The sequence below is a fragment of the Cucurbita pepo genome, chromosome LG13 (assembly GCF_002806865.2).
Source record: "Cucurbita pepo subsp. pepo cultivar mu-cu-16 chromosome LG13, ASM280686v2, whole genome shotgun sequence".
NCBI lineage: Eukaryota > Viridiplantae > Streptophyta > Magnoliopsida > Cucurbitales > Cucurbitaceae > Cucurbita > Cucurbita pepo.
This window is the reverse complement of record NC_036650.1, coordinates 468,396-490,728: the sequence shown is the minus strand read 5'-3', so window position 1 is coordinate 490,728 and position 22,333 is coordinate 468,396. Positions and strand designations below refer to the sequence as shown.

The 22,333-nt window shown below is 38.0% G+C and overlaps 4 protein-coding genes and 1 non-coding gene across 5 annotated transcripts; 4 read left to right on the top strand and 1 right to left on the bottom strand.

Moving 5' to 3' along the window:
* Positions 1 to 1,375: 1,375 nt before the first annotated feature.
* LOC111809093 (xyloglucan galactosyltransferase XLT2-like) lies at positions 1,376 to 3,455 on the top strand. Its single transcript, XM_023695442.1, has one exon. The coding sequence runs from the start codon at positions 1,695 to 1,697 to the stop codon at positions 3,177 to 3,179; it is 1,485 nt and encodes a 494-aa protein (XP_023551210.1). The 5' UTR covers positions 1,376 to 1,694; the 3' UTR covers positions 3,180 to 3,455.
* Positions 3,456 to 5,025: 1,570 nt separating this feature from the next.
* Positions 5,026 to 5,097, top strand: TRNAT-CGU. The gene has a single exon. It is a non-coding gene; the product is annotated as a tRNA-Thr (tRNA).
* Positions 5,098 to 5,655: 558 nt separating this feature from the next.
* Positions 5,656 to 7,948, bottom strand: LOC111809095 (60S ribosomal protein L7a-2-like). The gene is made up of 7 exons (XM_023695444.1): positions 7,834 to 7,948; positions 7,606 to 7,650; positions 7,309 to 7,510; positions 6,616 to 6,785; positions 6,396 to 6,524; positions 6,209 to 6,301; positions 5,656 to 6,111 (listed from the first exon to the last, which is right to left on the bottom strand). Exons 1-7 carry the CDS (start codon positions 7,834 to 7,836, stop codon positions 5,980 to 5,982), a joined length of 774 nt encoding a protein of 257 aa, XP_023551212.1. The 5' UTR covers positions 7,837 to 7,948; the 3' UTR covers positions 5,656 to 5,979.
* A 1,271-nt stretch (positions 7,949 to 9,219) lies between these two features.
* Positions 9,220 to 11,532, top strand: LOC111809094 (60S ribosomal protein L7a-2). The gene is made up of 7 exons (XM_023695443.1): positions 9,220 to 9,323; positions 9,487 to 9,531; positions 9,626 to 9,827; positions 10,542 to 10,711; positions 10,816 to 10,944; positions 11,032 to 11,124; positions 11,222 to 11,532. The coding sequence occupies exons 1-7, from the start codon at positions 9,321 to 9,323 to the stop codon at positions 11,351 to 11,353; spliced, it is 774 nt and encodes a 257-aa protein (XP_023551211.1). The 5' UTR covers positions 9,220 to 9,320; the 3' UTR covers positions 11,354 to 11,532.
* A 1,556-nt stretch (positions 11,533 to 13,088) lies between these two features.
* LOC111809092 (DEAD-box ATP-dependent RNA helicase 7-like) lies at positions 13,089 to 17,712 on the top strand. The gene is made up of 14 exons (XM_023695440.1): positions 13,089 to 13,755; positions 14,201 to 14,335; positions 14,411 to 14,551; positions 14,649 to 14,760; positions 14,889 to 14,959; positions 15,075 to 15,229; positions 15,339 to 15,450; positions 15,763 to 15,864; positions 15,981 to 16,041; positions 16,127 to 16,298; positions 16,373 to 16,469; positions 16,607 to 16,701; positions 16,861 to 16,994; positions 17,140 to 17,712. Exons 1-14 carry the CDS (start codon positions 13,297 to 13,299, stop codon positions 17,391 to 17,393), a joined length of 2,100 nt encoding a protein of 699 aa, XP_023551208.1. The 5' UTR covers positions 13,089 to 13,296; the 3' UTR covers positions 17,394 to 17,712.
* Positions 17,713 to 22,333: the final 4,621 nt, after the last annotated feature.

Below are 22,333 nucleotides of genomic sequence, written 5' to 3'. Positions count from 1 at the left end.
TAAATAAAATTAAGACAATTAAACGTGATTAGTCTCCTAGAACACGACAAGAGTACTAAAGAAAAAGACATAAAACGAGTTTGGCAATTCCCATTACCCCTATCCCAATCCTGACAGCTATCTCTCCGGACGCCACCTCACCCACTAAACTCCATTTAATACTCCACGTTACGTCCGTCCCACTTCGTGCGCCGCCCCCTTTAATATATTTTAATAATTTTTTCGGTTTTGCTGTCATCCACGTGGCAGTATGACGTCATCCCATTCAACGGTTTTTTTTCTAGGTTTCTAACAGCTGTAACTTCCACCGTCAACTGTTTCCTTTTGTCTCCGATGCGTATTTATTGATATTATTATTTTCCTTTTTCGTAATTATTTATTTTTCCTAAAATTATTAATTTCTTTTATTAACTTGCAAAAATATGGCTTTTTTTTTTTTTTTTAATTGAATTATACTGTCTAAATATTACTTGTTTTAATCCGTTTATGATCTTAAGTTAATATAACTGTAAACAATAACCTAATAAAAGGGTCGGTGTAATATCCTACATTGGTTGGGGTGGAGAACAAAACATTCGGTGTGAAAACCTTCTCCTACCAGACGCGTTTTAAAGCCTTAAGGGGAAGCCCGAAAAAGAAAGTCGAAAGAGGACAATATCTGCTACTGAACATTTAAATTTGAAGTTTGTTGTAAGGATCTGACCTCTAAAACGTAACTTAGTTGTTGTCACGTGCATGTCATGGATGTTTTTCAAAGTCTAATCAAATTGAAATAGCTAAAAGATGAAAGCTTTGATCGTGATTACCTCGTGGCCACTGTAGTAATTGCTGTCAGTCACCTAAGATTTTTCGACCTCATTGTTGGGTCGAAAAATGCATACACATGCAAACATGATCATCGTTTGATTTGATGTTTACTGTCATGGATACGAATCCCGTCATGTGTGATTGCTGAAGGAGATGAGTTGTACGGTGCCCGTAATGCGTTTTTTCCTCAAAACCTCCTAAATTTTCAGTAAGTAGACCTAAAATCTTCTCCGGTCTCTCAATTCATCAAACCCGAAACCCGAAAAACTTAAATTGACGATGAATAAATTATAAAATTCATTAGCTCAAATATTAAATAATAATTAAAATGATAGATTATTTTAAAGGGAATAATATATTGGTTAAAATATTTCCAATCTTAGCATTCTACTTCTACCAATGAACGTAAAGATGCCTTTTCTTGCACGCTACCAATAAACGTAAAGATACTTTTTACAGAATAAATAAATAAATAAATAAATATGAAAATTGTGATAATTCCTTAATTAACTATTTTATAAATTCATAATTTTACCTTAAATTGTTGGATTTAAAAATAAAATCACTATTTATTTACTTTACCAATATTACCCTCACCGCTTGGGAAAATCAACGGCGGAATTTGTTTCTGACAGAAAGCAACCGGCACTTGTCGGTCGAAATTGATTCAATACGCTGTCGGTTGCTCCATCAGTCGGTAACCAAATTGGACACGTGTCTTTCTCCCTCCACATAAAATTTCCGCCCTTCATTTGCAACTCTTTTTTCTTCATACAGCTCAGCCTTCTTCTTTCTCACTCTAAAACCAATTCTCCCCTGGCGGTGACGGTCACAGTCGCCATTCTTCTCCGGACGCCGGAATTAAACCACTTATTCGTTTTATTCTGATGCTTCCTCTTTCCGGTAACTCCTCGCCGGCGGAGCACCACCCGAAGAAGTTCAAATCGTCGGAGTTGTTCGACAGGAAGAACGCGTTCAACTCGTTGTTACAGCAATTTCATCATCAACAATCTCGGCTATGGCTTCTCCTTGTAATCCTCTGTCTCCAGATCCTTCTTCTCTTCACCATTCGCTTCCTCCCTCTCCCTCTCCCACCGGTGCTTTCCTCTTCCTCCAACCGCCTCCACCGCTTCCCCTCCGTCGCCGTCGTCTCCTCCGCCGCTAATGATGCCGATGAATGTAAAAACGGCCGGATCTTCGTCTACGATCTGCCGTCGGCATTTAACAAGGATATTCTCGAAAACTGCGACAATCTGAATCCGTGGAGCTCGAGTTGCAGAGCGATGGCGAACGGCGGATTCGGACAGAGAGCCGATTCTCTCGCCGGAATCATTCCGGAGAATCTTCTTCCGTCGTGGTATTGGACGGACCAATTCGTGACGGAGATTATTTTCCATAACCGTATTATGAAGCATAAATGCCGTGTTTCAGAGCCGGAATTGGCTACGGCGTTCTACATACCGTTTTACGCTGGACTCGCAGTGGGGAAATTCCTCTGGACGAATTCAACCGTAGAGGATCGGGATCAGCACTGCCGTATGATTCTTAAATGGCTTTCAGATCAGGAGTATTACAAAAAATCCAACGGCTGGGATCATTTCATTACAATGGGACGAATCACATGGGATTTCCGCCGGAGCAAGGATAAGGATTGGGGATCGGAGTGTATTTATTTGCCCGGAATGAGGAACATAACTCGGCTTCTGATTGAGCGAAATCCGTGGGATTATTTTGACGTCGGTGTACCCTACCCCACAGGATTCCACCCCAGGGGCCAGGACGACGTGACGGCCTGGCAGGACTTCGTCCGCACGCGCCGTCGTACGCACCTCTTCTGCTTCGCCGGGGCGACTCGCGCCGCGTTTGGCAACGACTTCCGAGCGGTACTTCTCGACCAATGCCGCAACTCCACGGCGGAGAAATGCCGCGTTGTCGATTGCGCTGGTAGTCGCTGCACCAACGGCACATCGGCGATTCTGGAGACGTTTCTCTCTTCAGATTTTTGCCTACAGCCGAGAGGCGACAGCTTCACGCGGCGGTCGATCTTCGATTGCATGATTGCCGGAACGATTCCAGTGTTCTTCTGGCGGCGGACGGCGTATTATCAGTACGAGTGGTTCTTACCTAGCGAACCGGGGAGTTACTCGGTTTTTATAGACCGGAACGCGGTGAAGAACGGGACGGTCTCCATTGAAGCGGTTCTGGAGAGGTTTAGCAGAGAGGAAGTGAGGGAGATGAGAGAGAGAGTGATCGAGTCAATTCCGAAGCTCGTTTACGGCACCGGCGGCGTCAGAGACGCGTTCGACGTCGCCGTCGATGGGGTTTTGAGGAGGTTTAAAGAGCAAAATGAGTGGGGGTACAAGTGGAAATAAGGAAAAGTAGAGGGGGGTAGAAATGCAAATAATGAAAGAAAAGGGGGAAAATGGAAAACTGTAATCGGTATATATTTGTGTATGTAGGGAGATTATACGATTCTTTTGGACCGAATAACAAATTTGGAGGGTAATTTTGATAAAGTTGGGGGATATAATTGCAAAAAATGAGAAAAGTTGGAATTTTGGTGGGGTCCTTGGGATAATGTTGTATTTTGGGCCAAAATTGGATTTTATTTAGAAAAATGAAAGGCATGGAATCAAAGCTTTTTGGTTTCTATTTCTCTAAAAGTAATTGAAAATTGTTTATTAAAAATTTTAGGGTTTGGATTATTTAGAATATTAATAACTTGGTGTACAAGTCTTGTAAGGACACTTAAATTTGATGCAATAATTTTGTTTTTAATTTTAATTTTTATTTTTATTTTGTTTCAATTTCCCGACCAAGAAAATACGAGAACGACACTCGAACAATGGAACATTATCATATTATCCTAGGGTATGATCAATACTTGGGTCAAATTGAACATTATCATATGGTATGATCAATGCCCGGGTCAAATGGAACATTATCATATGGTTTGATCATTATTATATGGTTTGATCGATACCCGAGTTAAAAAATTTAGTGGGTGCAATCAATTCACGATTAAAGAAGTGATGAACCTAATTGGAACCGAACTTATCCAAAAAAGAAAAAAAAAATTAAAATCCAAACGGTACATGAAATTAGAGAGATTTAAATCTCAGACTTCTTATTGAAGAAACATGTCTATCGTTTTTTTATCACGAATATAGTTAACTTAGTTCGAACGTGAAATTGAAGAGATTCAAATATCTGACCTCTCAGTAGAACGTATAGAATGAAAAAAACGAGATTAAAAAAAAAAATAAAGCAATGGGTATAATATTTATATAGGATTTGAGGAAAAATAAATGTGCTTCCATAATTAAATTTTGGAGGTACAAAAGTGAAAAGGGAAAATTATTGGTGGTCCTCATAATAATGTGTATAAAGATGGGAGCATGAGGTGGTAGGTATGGGCCTTGTAATGGGCCCAAAAGGATTATTATTTATTTATTTATTTATTTTTCATTTATGATGTCCTTGTCTATCATTTTCATTCATTGGTTCTGTAAACACACTAGGATATCATATCGTTTCAAGTAGACGCGTTTTCGAGATTGACAGTAATACGTAACAGGCCAAAGCGGATAATATTTGCTAACAATGAACTTGAACTGTTACTAATGGTCCTAGAGCTAGACATCCGGCAATGTGTTAGCGATGACACTAGACCCCTAAATGAAGTAGATTGTGGAGGTAGATGGTGAGTTTATACAACCTTCGAGGTCCCACACTCTTATAAGGTTGTAAAAACCTCTTATAAGGGTGTAGAAAAATTCGTGAGAGGTCACCCAATATAAAATTAGTCGAATTAAAACTTATTAACCATGAAATTCTTATAATTAAGCCACTGAAAAATGAAAGTTCGCCTTATTGGTATAAATAATGACTTTCAATTCCTTTAAATTTTTCTTAGTAATCATATCTTCGTAATCGCTCTCATTCGGATGTGATCCCGATTTATTCATGTGTCCCTTTTTTACTCGGGTGTCATATTTAATATCTTTACTTTGAAGTTTTGAATGCTAATTAGCGAGTGGATTTTGAAAAATGGGCAAAATGGGCAGGGGAGGGGAAGATGAGATTATCTATTGCAAACTTTTAAAAACTGTGAGGTATTGTTGAAACAAAATTGGGTATTTTTTTATTATTTAGTCTAAAATTTAAGAAATTAATTTATTTTGAAAATTGTAATGACAAACTTAGGAGATGTAAATTGCTTCCATAGCATAGTGGTATTGCGTTCGCTTCGTAAGCGAAAGGTCGCGAGTTCGACCCTCGCTGGGAGCTAATTTTATTTTATTGATAAACACCTCTCAAAAGAAAGGAAATTTTTAACAAAATATTTATATATTTGAGGGGGAAGAGATATATTTAAATAATATTTTTATTTAGAAATTTGTGGCTCATTAATTTTGTCTCCTTAATTAGAAATTAAATGAAATTTGGCTCCTTAATTTTGTCGTTTTAAATGGTATGACACCTATTTTTTATTTAAAATTATTAAAATAAAATAAAACTTTTTAAGTTTTTTAGTTGTGTTCGTTAAATAATTAACGAAAAAAATTTGGGAACCAAATGCCACCAAATTCAATTGTGAAATCTCAGGGGAACGAAGCATTCTCTATGGGAGTGTGAAAAATTATTCTTCGTAAATGCATTTTAAAACCATGAGATTGATAGCGATAAATAATGAATACAAAAAATATCTACTAGTGGTGACCTCAGCTATTACAAATATTATCACCAACAAGGATGTTGACCCCCAAGAGGGGATGAATTGTGAGATTCTACCTCGGTTGGAGAGGGAAACGAAACATTCCTCAATTTATAAAATTGTCGAGAAAATATCAATAAAATGTGTGCAATGTTGTATAATTCCATAATGTCGATATCAAACGTATAACTCTAGACATATACGAGAAAATCGGTGTCCGAATAGAATAATTCCATAATGTCATCTCGTAGAAGAACAGTTTAAAATTTCACAATCCAAAAAACTTAAAAGCTGAAAATAAAAACAAGCCTCGTGAAAAATCTGCTTTGTAATCAAAGAAAAATGGCTTAAGTTAGATCATTACCGACTCCCTCGGCCATACTTTGACATGCTCTGCTCTGCTAAAAGCTTCTCCTTTGTCCTTTGCTCGCTCCTAGACTTGGGTCTGTGAATTCCTAAGACATCCTTTGAGCTGCTTCCTTGGCAAGGAGCCTCTCCTTTGCTTTGGTTTTGGCCTGTGACTTGGAACCCATGATTCCGCCACCCCACTTCTTCCTGTACTCGTCGTACTTGTCATTGAAGTTTGCCTAAACGAACGAAACACAGCAGCACGCGTATTAAAAAAGTAAGCTCGACGCAGAGGTACACGACAAGAGTAATATCTATTTTAAATGTGCTAGTCACCTTAATAGCTTCTAGGATCCTGCTGAACTCCATCTTATCTTCGTTCCTAACTGTTGTCAAGCACAAAACTGATGCAGTCTTCTTATGGACAATCTATTGAAAAAGGAACAATTTTCAAACGACTGTCCCCAGGATTCAGCGAATCGTAAAACGTTTTTCAGGAAAGGGTTAAAAGGAAAATTGTTACCGCTCCCAATCGTGCTTTTCCCTTCACAATGCAATATGGAATTTCCATCTTCCTGCACAAAGCTGGGAGCCATACAACCAACTCAATCGGATCCACATCATGTGCTATCACAACCAGCTGTGCCTTGTTCTGAAAATAAAGTACATTTTATATTGAAGTTACAGATAACATTGCAGTTGGAAAGAGTGAAGATTTTCGCACGTATGAAATAAACGAACACCTGCTCGATGAGGTAGGTAACATGGTTGAGACCATATTTAACGACGATAGGCTTTTTCGCATCGTGGGATTTGCCTTCAGCCTCTTCCTGAGCTCTTTTCAAAAGACGCTCCCTTTTCTGTGCTTTATCCTCTGGCCTATACTTCAAAAGCATCTTGAACAAGTTTGTTGCTGCAAATGCATGGAAATGAATTCAAAACAAACACTCTAAACACTTCAAACAAATACCAAGAAACGTGAAACATGAAAAACAAAGGACATGATACACATCAAATCGACAATACAGTCGTTTGAACGTCTAAATCACCCAAAATGTGAGAAGATCCAAGCACTATCTAAGAAACCCAACAAGAAAAAAGGTTTGGACAAGAATCTAGGTTCCAAGAAATTGAAGCTTATTATCAACAATCCCAAATAAACTTGCATTTGTCAATCAAAGCATAGAATCTCGAGGTAGCCAAACCAAACGTTCTATCAATAAGGTATGGAACTACTTAATTCTTCTTTTACCGTAGCAGAACATTTCTACACTTCTCCTAAATTAAGTGCAATCATTCAACCCAACGCTCATATAACCTAACAAATTTCCTACTTCATAAAGGAAGAGAGTTCCAGGCTCAAAGAACACAATGCATAAACCGAAGGGGAACACAATCCGTAATTAACTAAGATCACAGCAATTCGATTATATTACCAAGATTCTTGTCAAGAGTCTTGGTGAATTGATTCAAAGCTGGTGGAACCTTGAGCCTCTGCTTGAGAATCCTCTTCTTCCTCTGAATTTGAACAGCTTTCGGCCATTTGACGAACCGTGTGAGATCCCTCTTCGGCGGCAATGCCCCACCGATTCCAAATTGCTTCGGACGCTTCTCAAATAGCGGGTTCACCACCTTCTCCTGCAAACAATCGGATTCTATGTTAAACCAAAGCAATGAAGAACTGAAACAACAAATTCGCATCGAGGGAAAGGAAAACAAACAATCGATTTTACCGGCTTCTTCTTCGCCAAAGCTTTTCCAACAGCCTTCTTCGGTGCCTTTCAAGAACACAAGAAGAACAAATCAACAAACATTGTTCACATTAAAATGCAAAGAAATTGCATCACTATGAGATTGACCCAAATCCAAAAGTAAAGAGATTACATATCCATAAAACGAAAAACGAAGAATCAAATGTACTGATCCATAGAGGAATCGAACGGGAAAGAAGGAGAGGGTACCATTTTTCGCGCGGCAATAGGGCGGGGTGAAGTAAGCTGCCGCTTCAGTATGATGCCTGCTAGGGTTTTATTAGGGTTGGCAATTACACACAGTGATGAACAAGACCAACCTAGGTTTTTCTCTCTCTAATTTAATTAAATTTAATTTATGTAAACTTTAAATTTTATATTTAGATTTTAATAAATTACAAATTTAGAGAAATTAATTTTTTTTTTATGAATTTGTAATTTAATATTTATTATTTTAAATTTTCTCGGAGTATTTACATTTTTTTAAATTAATGGTCGTCTCTTTAAAGCTTAGGAGATAAAAGTTATTCCTAAGCAAATGCACCCTTCAAAAGTCCTTGGTTCAAATGGTTTTCCGAGATTATTCTACTAGGAATACTGACACGTGGTAGTAGATGGAGATGTTACAAGAGCATGCGTCAATTGCTTAAACGAGGGTATTCATTTGAAACGTCTTAATCACACGACCATAGTCCTCGTTTTGAAGGGCAAAGAACCCACAGTGGTGATTGATAGAGTCGAGCATACTCTTGGTCGGTCTTGTACTAAACTTTCAAGCCCACATGGGTTCGAGATATGAAAACCCCACATCTCTCCTTATCACTTCTTCATATGTGCCGAGGGTTTGACTAGCCTTCTCGAAAAAGTCGAAATTTTGAGTAAGATCTCAGGTATTCATGTTGCTCGTATTGCTCACGTTGTGACTCGCCTTTTTCTTCAGAGACGATAGCCCTTAGTTCCTTAGAGTAAAAACACAAAATTAAACGAGATTGTGCTGATTTTGAAGTATATGAAAAAGTATACAGTGAAGCATCAACTACAGTAATTTTATCGTTGTGTTTGCTACTTTCGTCGCTGCTGAGCTTGCTTTTATTAGACTTGGGTTGGTACTGTTTGGGGGCCAAGCTGCATAGGGGATCACGAGACAACCCGAGACGAAAGGGAAAATCCAAGGTGCTTTATTGCTTAGTTTTTGTTATATTTAAACTATCTTCGTTTTCTTATATGCACATATTTATGCTATCAATATTAACAATGTCACTGTAGTCAGTGTGCGTGACGGTGGTACCGAAATCACGTTCTCATAGGTATATAAACATATAATCTTGAATTCAATTTAATGTCTAACATTAATTTATTAAATTTATTTGAAATATATTAAATAAAAAAAATAAAAGTATATAAATTAAATTAATTTTATTATTTAAAAAATATAAAATTAAATTTAAAAATCAATTAAAAATAGTTTCATTTTTAAAAATGGTCTAACTCGTTCTTAACCTATTAAATTTTTTAAAAATTCAAAATTAAAATTGTAACTTAAAATTAAATAAACAAATAAAAAATATTATGACATTTATAAAGAAAATAGAAACCTGAGGCGTTCCACCATTCATACTGTGTTGAAGAGCCTCCTCCAAATAAAACCCTAAAGCGGCGGCCACTTCCTTTCACCTCGCTCTCCTGCCGCCGAAAAAATGGTACTCCCGTCTTCTCTCTTTCGTTCGATTCCTCTATGGATCAGTAGCTTAGATACTTCGTTTTTTCGTTTTATGGATTTGCGTCAATCTCATAGTGATGCAATTTCTTTGCATTTTAATGTGAACAATGTTTGTTGATATGTTCTTCTTGTGTTCTTGAAAGGCACCGAAGAAGGCTGTTGGAAAAGCTTTGGCGAAGAAGAAGCCGGTAAATCGATTGTTTGTTTTCCTTTACCTTGATGCGAATTTGTTGTTTCAGTTCTTCATTGCTTTGGTTTAACACAGAATCCGATTTTTTGCAGGAGAAGGTGGTGAACCCGCTATTTGAGAAGCGTCCGAAGCAGTTTGGAATCGGTGGGGCATTGCCGCCGAAGAGGGATCTCACACGGTTCGTCAAATGGCCGAAAGCTGTTCAAATTCAGAGGAAGAAGAGGATTCTCAAGCAGAGGCTCAAGGTTCCACCAGCTTTGAATCAGTTCACCAAGACCCTTGACAAGAATCTTGGTAATAAAATCGAATATCTGTGATCGTCATTAAAATTCTCATCGAAATTCCTTTCATATGATTAGTCAAGAGATTTTTCATAAATCGTTAGGTTTTAGATTGTCATCATTGAATAGTTTAGTTAATATGTTTTTTCTTCTTTCAAGCTGGAACTCTCTCCATTATAAAATTTATTAGGTTATAGGAGCGAAACGCTGTACGAATGCATCTAATTTAGGAGTGTTGTAAAAGGTTCTGCTACGGTTAAAGAAGAAATAAGTAGTTTATTACCTTATTGATTGACAGTTTGGTTTTGCTAACTTGTTCGTTGACAATTCAAGTATTTTGGGAATTGCTAGTAAACTTCAGCACCTTGGAACCTAGATTCTTGTCTGAGCCTTTTTTTCTTGTTGGGTTCCTTGTATTATGCTTAGATCTTCTCACATTTTGTTATAAATGGTTCTCTTTAGATAACCTGTTTTATACTCTTGGTCGTGAATGAAATGTGCCTTTGTTTTTTTTATGATAGTTCTACTTAGAAATTCCGTTTTGATCATTTGGGAAAACATATTAGTTTCTGGCCAGATTCCAACGAATTATTCTGGTCACGTTCTATGTGGTTTTGGTTCGATTTGACGTGTATCATATCCTTTGTTTTTTACGTTTCTTATTTCTTGGTATTTGTTGTAGAGTGTTTAGAGTGTTAGTTTTAAATTCATTTTCATGCATATGCAGCAACAAACTTGTTCAAGATGCTTTTGAAGTATAGGCCAGAGGATAAAGCACAGAAAAGGGAGCGTCTTTTGAAAAGAGCTCAGGAAGAGGCTGAAGGCAAATCCCACGATGCGAAAAAGCCTATCGTTGTTAAATATGGTCTCAACCATGTTACCTATCTCATTGAACAGGTAGTCTTTTATTCCATACAAGCAAAAATTCACACTTTTCATCTGCAATCGGATAAACCCTCTATTTATAGCCGCCATCTAAAATGTACTTTCTTTCTTTTCAGAACAAGGCACAGCTGGTCGTGATTGCACACGATGTGGACCCAATTGAGTTGGTAGTTTGGCTCCCAGCTCTGTGCAGAAAGATGGAAATTCCATACTGCATCGTGAAGGGAAAAGCACGATTGGGAGCGGTAACTGTCTCTTTATTCAACACAACAATGTCTACTCCTTCGAATCCATGGATCAAACCTTTTGTAATTTTGGCTTTTTAATAACAGATTGTCCACCAAAAGACTGCATCAGTTTTGTGCTTGACAACCGTGAAGAACGAAGATAAGCTGGAGTTTAGCAGGATCCTCGAAGCTATTAAGGTGGTTTGGTTTACACTATATATACACAACATATAAAGCCCAGATGGCCTCTGGATTAGGCTCATTTTGACTTGTTTGTTGTTTTGTTATATGTTAGGCTAATTTCAATGATAAGTACGACGAGTACAGGAAGAAGTGGGGTGGTGGAATCATGGGTTCCAAATCCCAGGCTAAAACTAAGGCAAAGGAGAGGCTGCTGGCGAAGGAAGCTGCTCAGAGGATGTCTTAGGTATCAGAATTGTTCTTTTATGATAACTTGCAGAATTGTTGTCTGATTCTTTTTGGTTGTTTAGCTTACTTATATGCGTCTTTTAAGGCTGAGAACTTCTTGTTGTAGTGCTCTGTCCCTGTAACCCTCTTATTTATCTTAGATTAACTTTGAATGCCATCAGTTTGTCATTTCTAATACTCTCTGCCCATCCCATCCCATAAGAGACTAGAATGGTATTTCAGGCCTTTAGTTTGTAGGTCCTTATTGCATTTGAGATTTAAACAAGTATGATTTTTTTTAGAGAAAATCAAATTATAAATGATTGGTGTTTTAGTATTTAAATTATATTGAACTATTATAATATTTGGACAATCTTTATATGGCTTGAAATGTAAATTAAAGGTTGCTTGAAATGATATTTTTATTTTTGTAAATAACATATTTTAAGTAATAGTACTTGATTATAAACTTGATCTTTTAATAAAATTGGAAAAGAATTCATTATCATATGATAATAGTGAAAGACAGTGTTATTATCATTGCTTGAAATGAATAAGAAAATTAACTACAATTACAAGTGATTGGATACGTGCAACCATTGGGAAGTCATTCGCTCCAAGTTGAGAAGCCTCCATCGAATTTTCTTAGGGAATGGGTGATATTATGAGCCAAATTCAAAGGCAAGTGGGTTAATCCAATCCTATCGAGCTAGCCAAGGCCTAAGAGTTGAGTCTTAAGACTGGCTTAGGGGTCGTGTCTTATGATCTTAAGTCGAGACATAGGACATATGGTTAAGGCGTGAGGCATGAAGACAAGATATTGGGAATGAAATTAAGGCATTAAAAATGAAGTTGAGATGTGAAGTGTGATACATAAAGCACGTGAAATGAGGTGGAGGCTTGAAACATGAGTTATCTAAGAAGAAAGTATGTTGTGACTCCCACGTGCAGAGCCTTGAAACATGAGTTATCTAAGAAGAAAGTATGTTGTGACTGTTGTGACTCCCACGTGCAGATAGATAATGTGGCGACACAAATCACAAGACTCGATTGAAGTGAATAATACCATGAAAAATGTCCTAAACTTAAGAATAAAAACTAACAATCTAATTAAATATTTTTGTTCTACCAAGCTTTTTTTTTTGTTCTATTAACATATATTTACATATTTATATATATTTTTTTGATACATGAAATGTTAAAACTAATTATTTTCTAAAATTATTTTTGTTTTCTTGTTAAATTCTATAACACAAAACAATTTTTAAAATTTTTATAACTTAATTTGAATTTTAAAAATATTTGAAAAATTGAGTAAAAAAAAAAAAAAAAAAAAAACCTAGATTGAGTGTAGTGATAATAATTTTTTTAAAACTAAAAATAAAATAGTTATTAGGCTTAGAGATAGAGGAGAGTTTTCTCTAAACTTGAAGATTATTGAAAGAAATAATTGTTGAATAATATGTTATAATATTGGAATTAAAATTTTTATTGGTTGAATATTATATTTTTATTTATATTTATAAAATATTATTACTTTAAATTTGTCCATTTATAAGTTTTTAATTTTTTTTAATTTTTTATTATTATATAAAATGGTTGAAAATATTTATAGGGACGAAAGTATATTATTTAAAAATGTTGTTATTAAATTTATAATCTTTTTTTTTTTGCAAGGGAAAGCAAAACACATGAGAAAACGGCGGTGAATTTTAGAAGGAAAGGAAGAGTATAAATACCATTTTAATTCCATTTTTCTCTTCGTTCTAAACCCTAGAACCTCCCCCGACTTCATTGCTCTCGTTCCCTTTCGTCCTCCTTTTTCAATCGTTGCCACTCTAGACCTAGCCGCCTCTGATCTTCATCTACCATTCTTCAACCGTACCGGACGGAGTCGCACCTCAGTTCGGATCGGTTTGAGCACCAGAGTTTTGACATCTTCCACCGTTTTCCCAAGTTTCTATGGACAAGAAGGAGAAGAAGATGAAGAACAAAGCTCTTGTGGAAGCCCTACCTTCGGAGGATGCTTTTGAGCAGAAGAGTGACGAGTTGGTTCTCTCGGATAAGAAGAAGAAGAAGAGTAAGGGTGATAAAGAAAGCAAGAAGCGGAAAGCCGTAGAAGAGGCTGACGACGGGGATAGAAGCGAGACGAGCTCGGAATTAGGCGAACCTGTGAATTCGAGGTTGAAAAACGGAAAGGAGAAGAAGAGCTCGAAGAAGTCAAAGGTGGTTGAGTCTGACGAAGACGATGTGGAGAAGGAAGCTGACGACCCGAATGCTGTTTCTAAGTTTCGGATTTCGGAGCCGCTGAGGGCGAGGTTGAAGGAGAAGGGCATTAGCTCCTTGTTTCCGATTCAGGCTATGACGTTCGATACCGTATATGACGGGTTTGATTTGGTTGGACGAGCCAGAACGGGACAGGTATAATTTGTTTGCTTGATTCTTTATTGTTCTTTTGGGACCGTTGATAGAAGTGTTAGGCTTTCCTCTCCAGTGTGAAACATAAACTTAGTTTTGAAGCTTGTTTTTCATAAGACAATTCTTTCTTGTAATTCTTTTTTCCACCTGCAAGGTAAATCTTGCATGTTATAGCTAGTTGGTAAGTTTTAGTAGTTTTAAGTCGTGCAAAATTCTTAGATTGGTTTCTATTTTTTTTTTTTTTTTTTTTTTTTTTTTTTTTTTTCTGGCATTACATTGTTATTGAATANTGAAGTCTCTATAAGCATTTTACAACGATCTTGTTCTCAATGAGCCTAAAAGGGCTTACTTTTGAGGTTAGATTAGAAATAGTTTGTTTTCATGGCACGGTTAAGTTTGCCATGTAATAAAGTCTGTTATGTATCTTATCTTCATTTGTTTTGTGCAGGGTAAAACATTAGCTTTTGTCTTGCCCATCTTGGAGTCGATAGTAAATGGGCCTTCTAAGTCATCGAAAGTGACTGGATATGGAAGGACTCCTAGTGTTATAGTACTTTTACCGACCAGGGAATTGGCTGACCAGGTATGGTTTGAAGATTTTTGAAATTACGTTTGTTAATCTTGATTTTAGTTGATCGAAAAGCTGTGGTTTGATTAGGTGTTTGAGGACTTCAAATTTTATGGGCATGCATTAGGCTTGGAGTCTTGCTGTTTATGTGGAGGAATGCTTTATGGTCCCCAAGAAAATAAACTGAGAAGAGGTGTTGACATAGTTGTTGGAACACCTGGTCGTGTAAAGGTGGAAATTTACAGCAAATTCTTGAAGGCTTTGTTAAATGATAATAACGTTTTAGTGTTTGTTTACTGACATGTGCCCTTTTCAATTTGTGGTGTAGGATCACATTAACAGAAATAATATTGATCTGCGGTCTCTAAAGTTTAGGGTTCTTGATGAAGCTGATGAAATGTTGAGGATGGGTTTTGTCGATGATGTTGAATTTATTCTAGGTATATTATTTAGAATCTTAATTATTTGTTCCACAGCGAGACTGAAATCTATCTGGCTTCATTACTTGATATTGTGTTATTTATGTTTTACCTGTCGTTGGTTAACCTTTTTTATGGTGGATTTTTAGGCAAGGTAGAAGATGTAAACAAAGTTCAAACACTTCTTTTCAGTGCCACTTTACCAAGCTGGGTGAAAGATGTCAGTATTCTAAACATAATTATAGTTACCAAGCTTGTCTTAAACATGCTGATAAATTGACTGAAAAATGTATTTTTCTTCCGCAATTATTACTGATATTGTTTTGCTTTTTTAGATTGCTTCCAGGTTCCTTAAAGCGAACAAGAAAACTGTAGATCTTGTGGGCAATGAGAAAATGAAGGCCAGTAATGATGTTAGGCATATTGTTATTCCTTGCTCTGATTCAGAAAGGTCTCGGCTTATTCCAGATATCATTCGATGTTATAGCAGGTTAGTCATTCGAATGGAAAGAAATTAGTTATTGTTATTATTATTTTTCATCAGTCATAAATTATGCAATTGTTCTCTTTGTTTTACTGTATGATGATATTTTACTCAGTGGGGGCCGGACTATTATATTTACGGAGACAAAGGAATCTGCATCAGAGCTTGCTGGTCTTCTTCCAGAAGCACGACCGTTACATGGAGATATACAGCAGTCTCAACGTTCGGTAATTTTATAATTATCTTTTTATGTGGTTTTTCTAGGATTGATTGTGTAGTCTATCTATGATTGCTTTTTTTGGGTACTGTAATGATCTTTTAGTCTGTATATTTAATTTTATAAGTAAACCGTTCTTGGGTAGGATGGTTATTGGAAATTCACAATAAACCCTCACGTGCTAGCTTATTTAACTATGTAACATCTAACAGTTAAATGTCCATTTTATTTCCTTCGTATAATATTCTTGATTGTGAAGTATCCAGATTATTGGAGACTTGCATGTGTAACGAATGTTCATTTTATTTCCTACGCGTTGCAGGTTACGCTTTCTGGGTTCAGGTCAGGCAAGTTTCTGGTATTAGTGGCCACCAATGTGGCAGCACGTGGATTGGATATCAATGATGTTCAGCTAATTATCCAGGTTTGTGCTTGAGCCTGATATCTAACGTGCCATTTTTATTGTATTTGCTAAAGTGTGCTTTTATTATTATAATTTTTTCTGCATGTCATATTTATCTTTATTTACGAATCTGCCAGTGTGAAGCTCCAAAGGACATAGAAGCTTATATTCATCGGTCTGGAAGAACAGGAAGAGCTGGTATTTCTGAGTTCGGAAACTTTTCTTCATTGTGCATGCTTATAAATTTAAACTCTTTCTAAAAACACTATTCTGTACTTTTTAGGAAATTCTGGAGTTGCCGTGACGTTGTATGATCCAAGAAAGGCGGGAAGAATTGCCAGGATAGAAAGAGAATCTGGTGTGAAGTTTGAGCACTTGTCTGCTCCCCAACCTATTGATATAGCCAGATCTGCTGGAGCAAGTGCTGCGGAATCAGTAACTCAAGTCGCCGATAGGTATATTTTGTTAATGTTCTCTTAGTGGGTAATTTTATTTTTGCCACTCTTTAATTTTATATATATTGGAACAGTGTAATCCCACCTTTCAAGTCTGCCGCGGAAGAGTTAGTTAACAACTCTAGTTTGTCGCCTGTTGAGCTACTTGCCAAGGCCCTTGCGAAGATCTCTGTGAGTTATCCTTCATTTTTATTTTGTTTTTTTCCCCCCTAAACTATGTAATCTTATATAGGCTCTTGCTCGTTGGCGTCTCTTTTTCATCGACATTTGCCTAACTGCATTTTGGTTGATTGTATGTATTTCTGCAGGGATATACAGAGATAAAGAGTAGATCTCTTCTGACGTCAATGGAAAATCATGTCACTTTAATTCTCGAGGCTGGAAAGCCCATCTTTTCCCCATCGTGAGCTATTTTGATTTTAATTTTATTAATTTGTTAAACGTTTTTTGTCTTGCATGTAAAATAGCTTTGATTTATCCCCCTGCTCTCCGTTTCTCCTACATTGTGACTGCTACACATCATATCATCAAACTGATGAATTTTGCTTCTTAAATTGTCCAGATTTGCCTACAGTGTTCTAAGGAGGTTTTTGCCAGAGGAGAAGGTTGAGTCAGTCAAGGGTATGACACTAACGGCCGATGGATACAGCGCTGTATTCGACGTTCAAACGGAAGATTTGGATGCATTTCTTACTGGTAAATCTTCGATTCATTTTGTGTAGCTTTTTTCCGAAGTTGTGGATGATAAATGGATCTTATTCGGGTCCGTCCACCATCAAAGCTGTTCCTTGCAAATATAATTTACGGTTCTCTTTGCTTTTCTTATTCCCTCTGATTGCAGGTCAGGGCAATGCAGGCGGCGTGCGTCTAGAGGTCTTGAAAACACTGCCAAAATTGCAGGACAGAGAGCAATCACGAGGTGGAAGATTTGGTGGTGGTCGTGGAGGAGGATACGGCGGAGGTCGTGGAGGAGGATACGGTGGTAGTAGGTTTTCAGGAGGACGAGGAGGTGGTCGTGGAGGGTTTTCTGATAGAAGAAACAGTTTTTCGGGTGGAAGAGGTCGAAACTTCAGCGGTGGCAGCAACAAATGGTAAGGAGGGTGGCGTCTGTTATAGCATCATTCCTTATAGAAACCACAGCCTGAATTAGGAGCAGCATGCATACATATTCATTGGAAATTTTGTAGAAAAAGATGAGATAACAGTGAATGGTGTATCGCATGAGGCCAATCTCGGCGATTATAGTTTTATTTGATGATACTATCCTATTTATTATTTCCTGTTTATCCCTAATGGGGTTTTTCCCTTTCGCCCCTATTTGGTAGACCTATGATTTTGTGGCCTCGAGAGAGACATTATTTTATACTGTGCGTAATGGGATTTGTATTATTCTACTAATTAATTTAGCTCCATTCAAAATTACATTTCTTCCATTGTTGTACGGACACGTTTTTTTTCCAACTTTTTTGGGATCTTTCTTTCAAAATAAGGGTATGTTAGAGGGTTTTTAAATAATTAAATTTTTATGTCATTTTTTATGTTCTAATGGAATAATGTATTTTTTTTTTTGTTTAGGGTTTAGGGTTTAGGGTTTATTCAATCTTTCGAAAAACGAGAAAAAAGCGTTAATAGTGCTGTTATTAAAAATTTCAATTAACAAGATTGTTCCTAGTAGACTAGAATTGATTTCATGATTGTACTTTGTGAGTATGAGATAATCTATTTTAAAATTTTAATTTTATAAGCATGGGAATGAAAATGAACTTAAAAAAAAAAAAAAGAAGCAGAACCTAATTTAATGTTATGCACATCTGACAAAATTTAATATAAATATTAAACAAAATCAACATTTTCAAACTATTGATTTCCAAAGGAGCAGTGGTTGGGTATGTAGGTCTTATAGCTTTGAGTTATCCTTGAGGTTAGGAATTCGAGCCTCTCACCCCACTATATTTTTTAATTCTAACAATATAAAAAATGTCCTATCAAACCTAGCAAACGATCTTTTTGTGTCGGTTTGATCTATGATTTTAAATTTTGTTAACGAGAGGTGGTGGCGCAGTTGACTAGCGCGTAAGTCTCATAACTTCGAGTTATCCTGAGGTCGAGAGTTTAAGCCTCTCTCACCCTACAATATACACTATAAAACATAGCAAAAGATGTTTGGACTCTAAATTTTAATCTTGTTATTGAGGGGTGGTCGAGTAGTTTGCTAGCGCGTAGGTCTCATAGCTTCCAGTTATCTTGAGGTCGAGAGTTCGAGGGGTGATGGCGCAGTTGGCTAGCGTTAAAAAGTGTCATATAAAACCTAGCAAAAGATCTGTTTGTGTCGGTTTGGACTCTGAATTTAAATCTTTTTATCGAGGGGTGGTGGCGCAGTTGGCTAGCGCGTAGGTCTCATAACTTCGAGTTATCGTGAGGTCGAGAGTTTAAGCCTCTCTCACCCCACAATATGCCCTATAAAACATAGCAAAAGATCTGTTTGTGTCAGTTTGGACTCTGAATTTTAATCTTGTTATCGAGGGGTGGTGGCGCAGTTCGCTAGCGCGTAGGTCTCATAGCTTCAAGTTATCCTGAGGTCGAGAGTAAGCCTCACTCACCCCACAATATGCCCTATAAAACATAGCAAAAGATCTGTTTGTTTCAGTTTGGACTCTAAATTTTAATCTTGTTATCGAGAGGTGGTGGTGCAGTTCGCTAGCACGTAGGTCTCATAGCTTCAAGTTATCCTGAGTTCGAGGCTCTCTCACCCCACAATTTTTTTTAATTTAATTTAATTTTTTATTTTTTTTATTCTAACAATATAAAAAGTGTCATATAAAACCTAGCAAAAGATCTGTTTGTGTCGGTTTGGACTCTTGATTTATATCTTTTTATTGAGGGGTGGTGGCGTAGTTGGCTAGGTCTTATAACTTCGTGTTATCCTAAGGTCGAGAGTTTAAGCCTCTCTCACCCCACAATATGCCCTATAAAACATAGCAAAAGATCTATTTGTGTCGATTTGGACTATGAATGGTGGTGTAGTTGGCTAGTGCGTAGGTCTTATAGCTTTGAGTTATCCTCTAGTGCCTAGGTCTTATAGCTTTGAGTTATCCTCTAGTGCGTAGGTCTTATAGCTTTGAGTTATCCTGAGGTCAAGAGTTCGAGCCTCTCTCACCCCTCAATTTTGTTTTTTATTCTAACGATATAAAAAGTGTCATATAAAAACTAACAAAAGATCTGTTTGTGTCGGTTTGGACTATGAATTTAAATCTTCTTATCGAGGGGTGGTGGCGCAGTTGCCTAGTGTCACAGTCATGCTCGTCCATGGCGTGTTCCCCATGGCCGCATGCCCATGACAAGCCAAATCATATAAAAAGTGTCATATAAAACCTAGCAAAAGATCTGTTTGTGTCGGTTTGGACTATGAATTTAAATCTTCTTATCGAGGGGTGGTGGCGCAGTTGCCTAGTGTCACGATCATGCTCGTCCATGGCGTGTTCCCCATGGCCGCATGCCCATGACAAGCCAAATCATATAAAAAGTGTCATATAAAACCTAGCAAAAGATCTGTTTGTGTCGGTTTGGACTATGAATTTAAATCTTCTTATCGAGGGGTGGTGGCGCAGTTGCCTAGTGTCACGATCATGCTCGTCCATGGCGTGTTGCCCATGGCCGCATGCCAATGACAAGCCAAACCCTTTTTGTCTTTCCATGTTCTAGTGTTTTACTTTTGTATTTCTAGGGAGTATGACATTTCGAAAAAATCATGTCTAGGCCTGCCACACATGAAATGCCTCATAATATATTATAGGGGGATATGACTAGTTGTCAATTTCTCCCTACCAATAGTTATATACTGTGAGCTGTTGTTATTACTCTCTTGCTTGCATATATAACGTCTCTTTCAAAATCTCTCCTTCGAAAATCTCTCTCTGCCCTCATTTTCTAAAACATTCTTCTTAAACCGAGGCCAGAGGCTCGAGCATACATCGCTTGGCCATAGGGTACGTAAGAACGAATTGGCTTAGCTCACTTGTCGTTGGAAAGTGAGTGCTGCACAATCGCAAGTTCACTGCCATCAAGAGTGCGACTGTGACAAGTGGTATCAGAGCTTTGTTAGCTCTGTGAAATAGAAAAGACCGAAACCATGACGACGACAAAGTCGACACCCAAATCACAAGCCGACCAGCTTACTTTAATAGAGGAGGAAATGATGTTCCTCAAAGAAGTCCCTGACACCATTCGCTTCCTGGAAGCACGGGTGACAGAATTGAATGGAAAAGTCGTAGAAATCGATGCAATGGGCAACCGCCTGGATGGGTTGCCAATCACAGAACTGATGTTTCGAGTGGCTTCGCTCGAAGAAAGAGTTGCTTCTACGAGCAACTCAAGACCTATTGGTAGCCCCGATAGCTCTGTCACGCACAAGGAGGGACGTCGCGAAGAGTTCGACGTGCTACAAAATACCATGATGAGTTTGTTTAATTGATTAGTTGACGAATTCAGAACAACGATCGATGCCATCCAAGAAAAGATGGCCAACATGAACACCCGAATTGGGGTGACCATGAAAGCTGTGGAGAACGTCACGACTGGGCAAACTCATACGGGATCCAACAAACTGAAGTTCCTAGACCCCAGACCCTTCAAAGGGAACTGGGACGCCAAAGAGTTGGAGAACTTCATCTTTGATGTCGAACAGTACTTCAAAGCCACAACGACTTGTGTCGACGACATAGAAGTGACAGTAGCCTCAATGCATCTCATAGACGATGCAAAACTTTGGTGGCGTACGAAGGTGCAAGATATCGAGAATGGATTGTGCACCATCGATTCTTGGGAAGACCTCAAGAGAGAATTGAGGGACCAATTCTTCCCTGAAAACATAGAACATATAGCAATGGAAAAACTAATAACCCTAAAACAAATGGAAGCATAAGGGACTATATCAGACAGTTTTCGACCTTGATGCTAGATATCAGGGGCACGTTAGAGAAAGAAAAGGTATTTTTCTTTATAACTGGGTTACAATCGTGGGCCAAAACAAAAATACAAGAGAAAAAGGTTCAAGACCTAGCTACCGCAATCGCCAGCGCCTAGAGACTCCTAGACTTTGGAAACAAAGCGAGTTTCCAAAGAAGAACAACACGGGCCCCAAACACTGGGGGCAAAACATATAAAACGCCAGGTCATCAAAATGAAGGCCCCAATAGGCCAAACGGAAGTAACGACAGACCAAGTGGGTGGATAGATAGACCTCCTCAGAATAACCAAGTGGGACATCTCGAGGATCTTACCCTCAAAACAACTACCCGACAACACCTTAAAATGCCTGCTGTGTAAAGGCCCCCACAGACTGTCCTACTGTCCTCATCAAGCCTCTCTCAGTGCACTCCAAGTGTCCATTCAAGAGAGCAACGACACAGGAGTCAAGAGTATGCCAGACAGGAGGGAAGATCAAGACAACCCCGAATGGGTGCGCTTAAATTCTTGTCAGCCCTCCAACGGAAGGTCGACCCAAAGGAGATAATAGAGAAAGGGCTTATGTTCGTAGATGCAACAATAAACTCTAGACCAAGCAAGAGCACCTTGATAGACTCAGGTGCGACCTACAACTTCATCGCCGACCAAGAAGCACGAAGATTGGGACTCACCATAGAAAGGAACCCTGGAAAAATGAAAGCTGTCATCCGAGGCCTTGCCTATTGTGGAGTCTCCAAAAGAGTCCCCTTCTAATTAGGGGCCTGGACCAGAGAGATGGATCTTGTCGTGGTTTGCATGGACGACTTCGATGTGGTACTTGGGATGGACTTCCTCTTAGAACACAAAGTTATCCCCATGCCACTGGCAAAATGCTTGGTGATCACCGATCACAACCCCACAGTAATACTTGCAAGCATCAAGCAATTAGGTAATCTTAGAATGATCTCGGCCATACAATTGAAAAGAGGATTCACACGAGAGAAACCTACATTCATGGCTATACCCCTGATGGAAGAAATGACCACTAATGGAACGACCACTGAGGAAACTATTCCAAACGAAATCAAGGA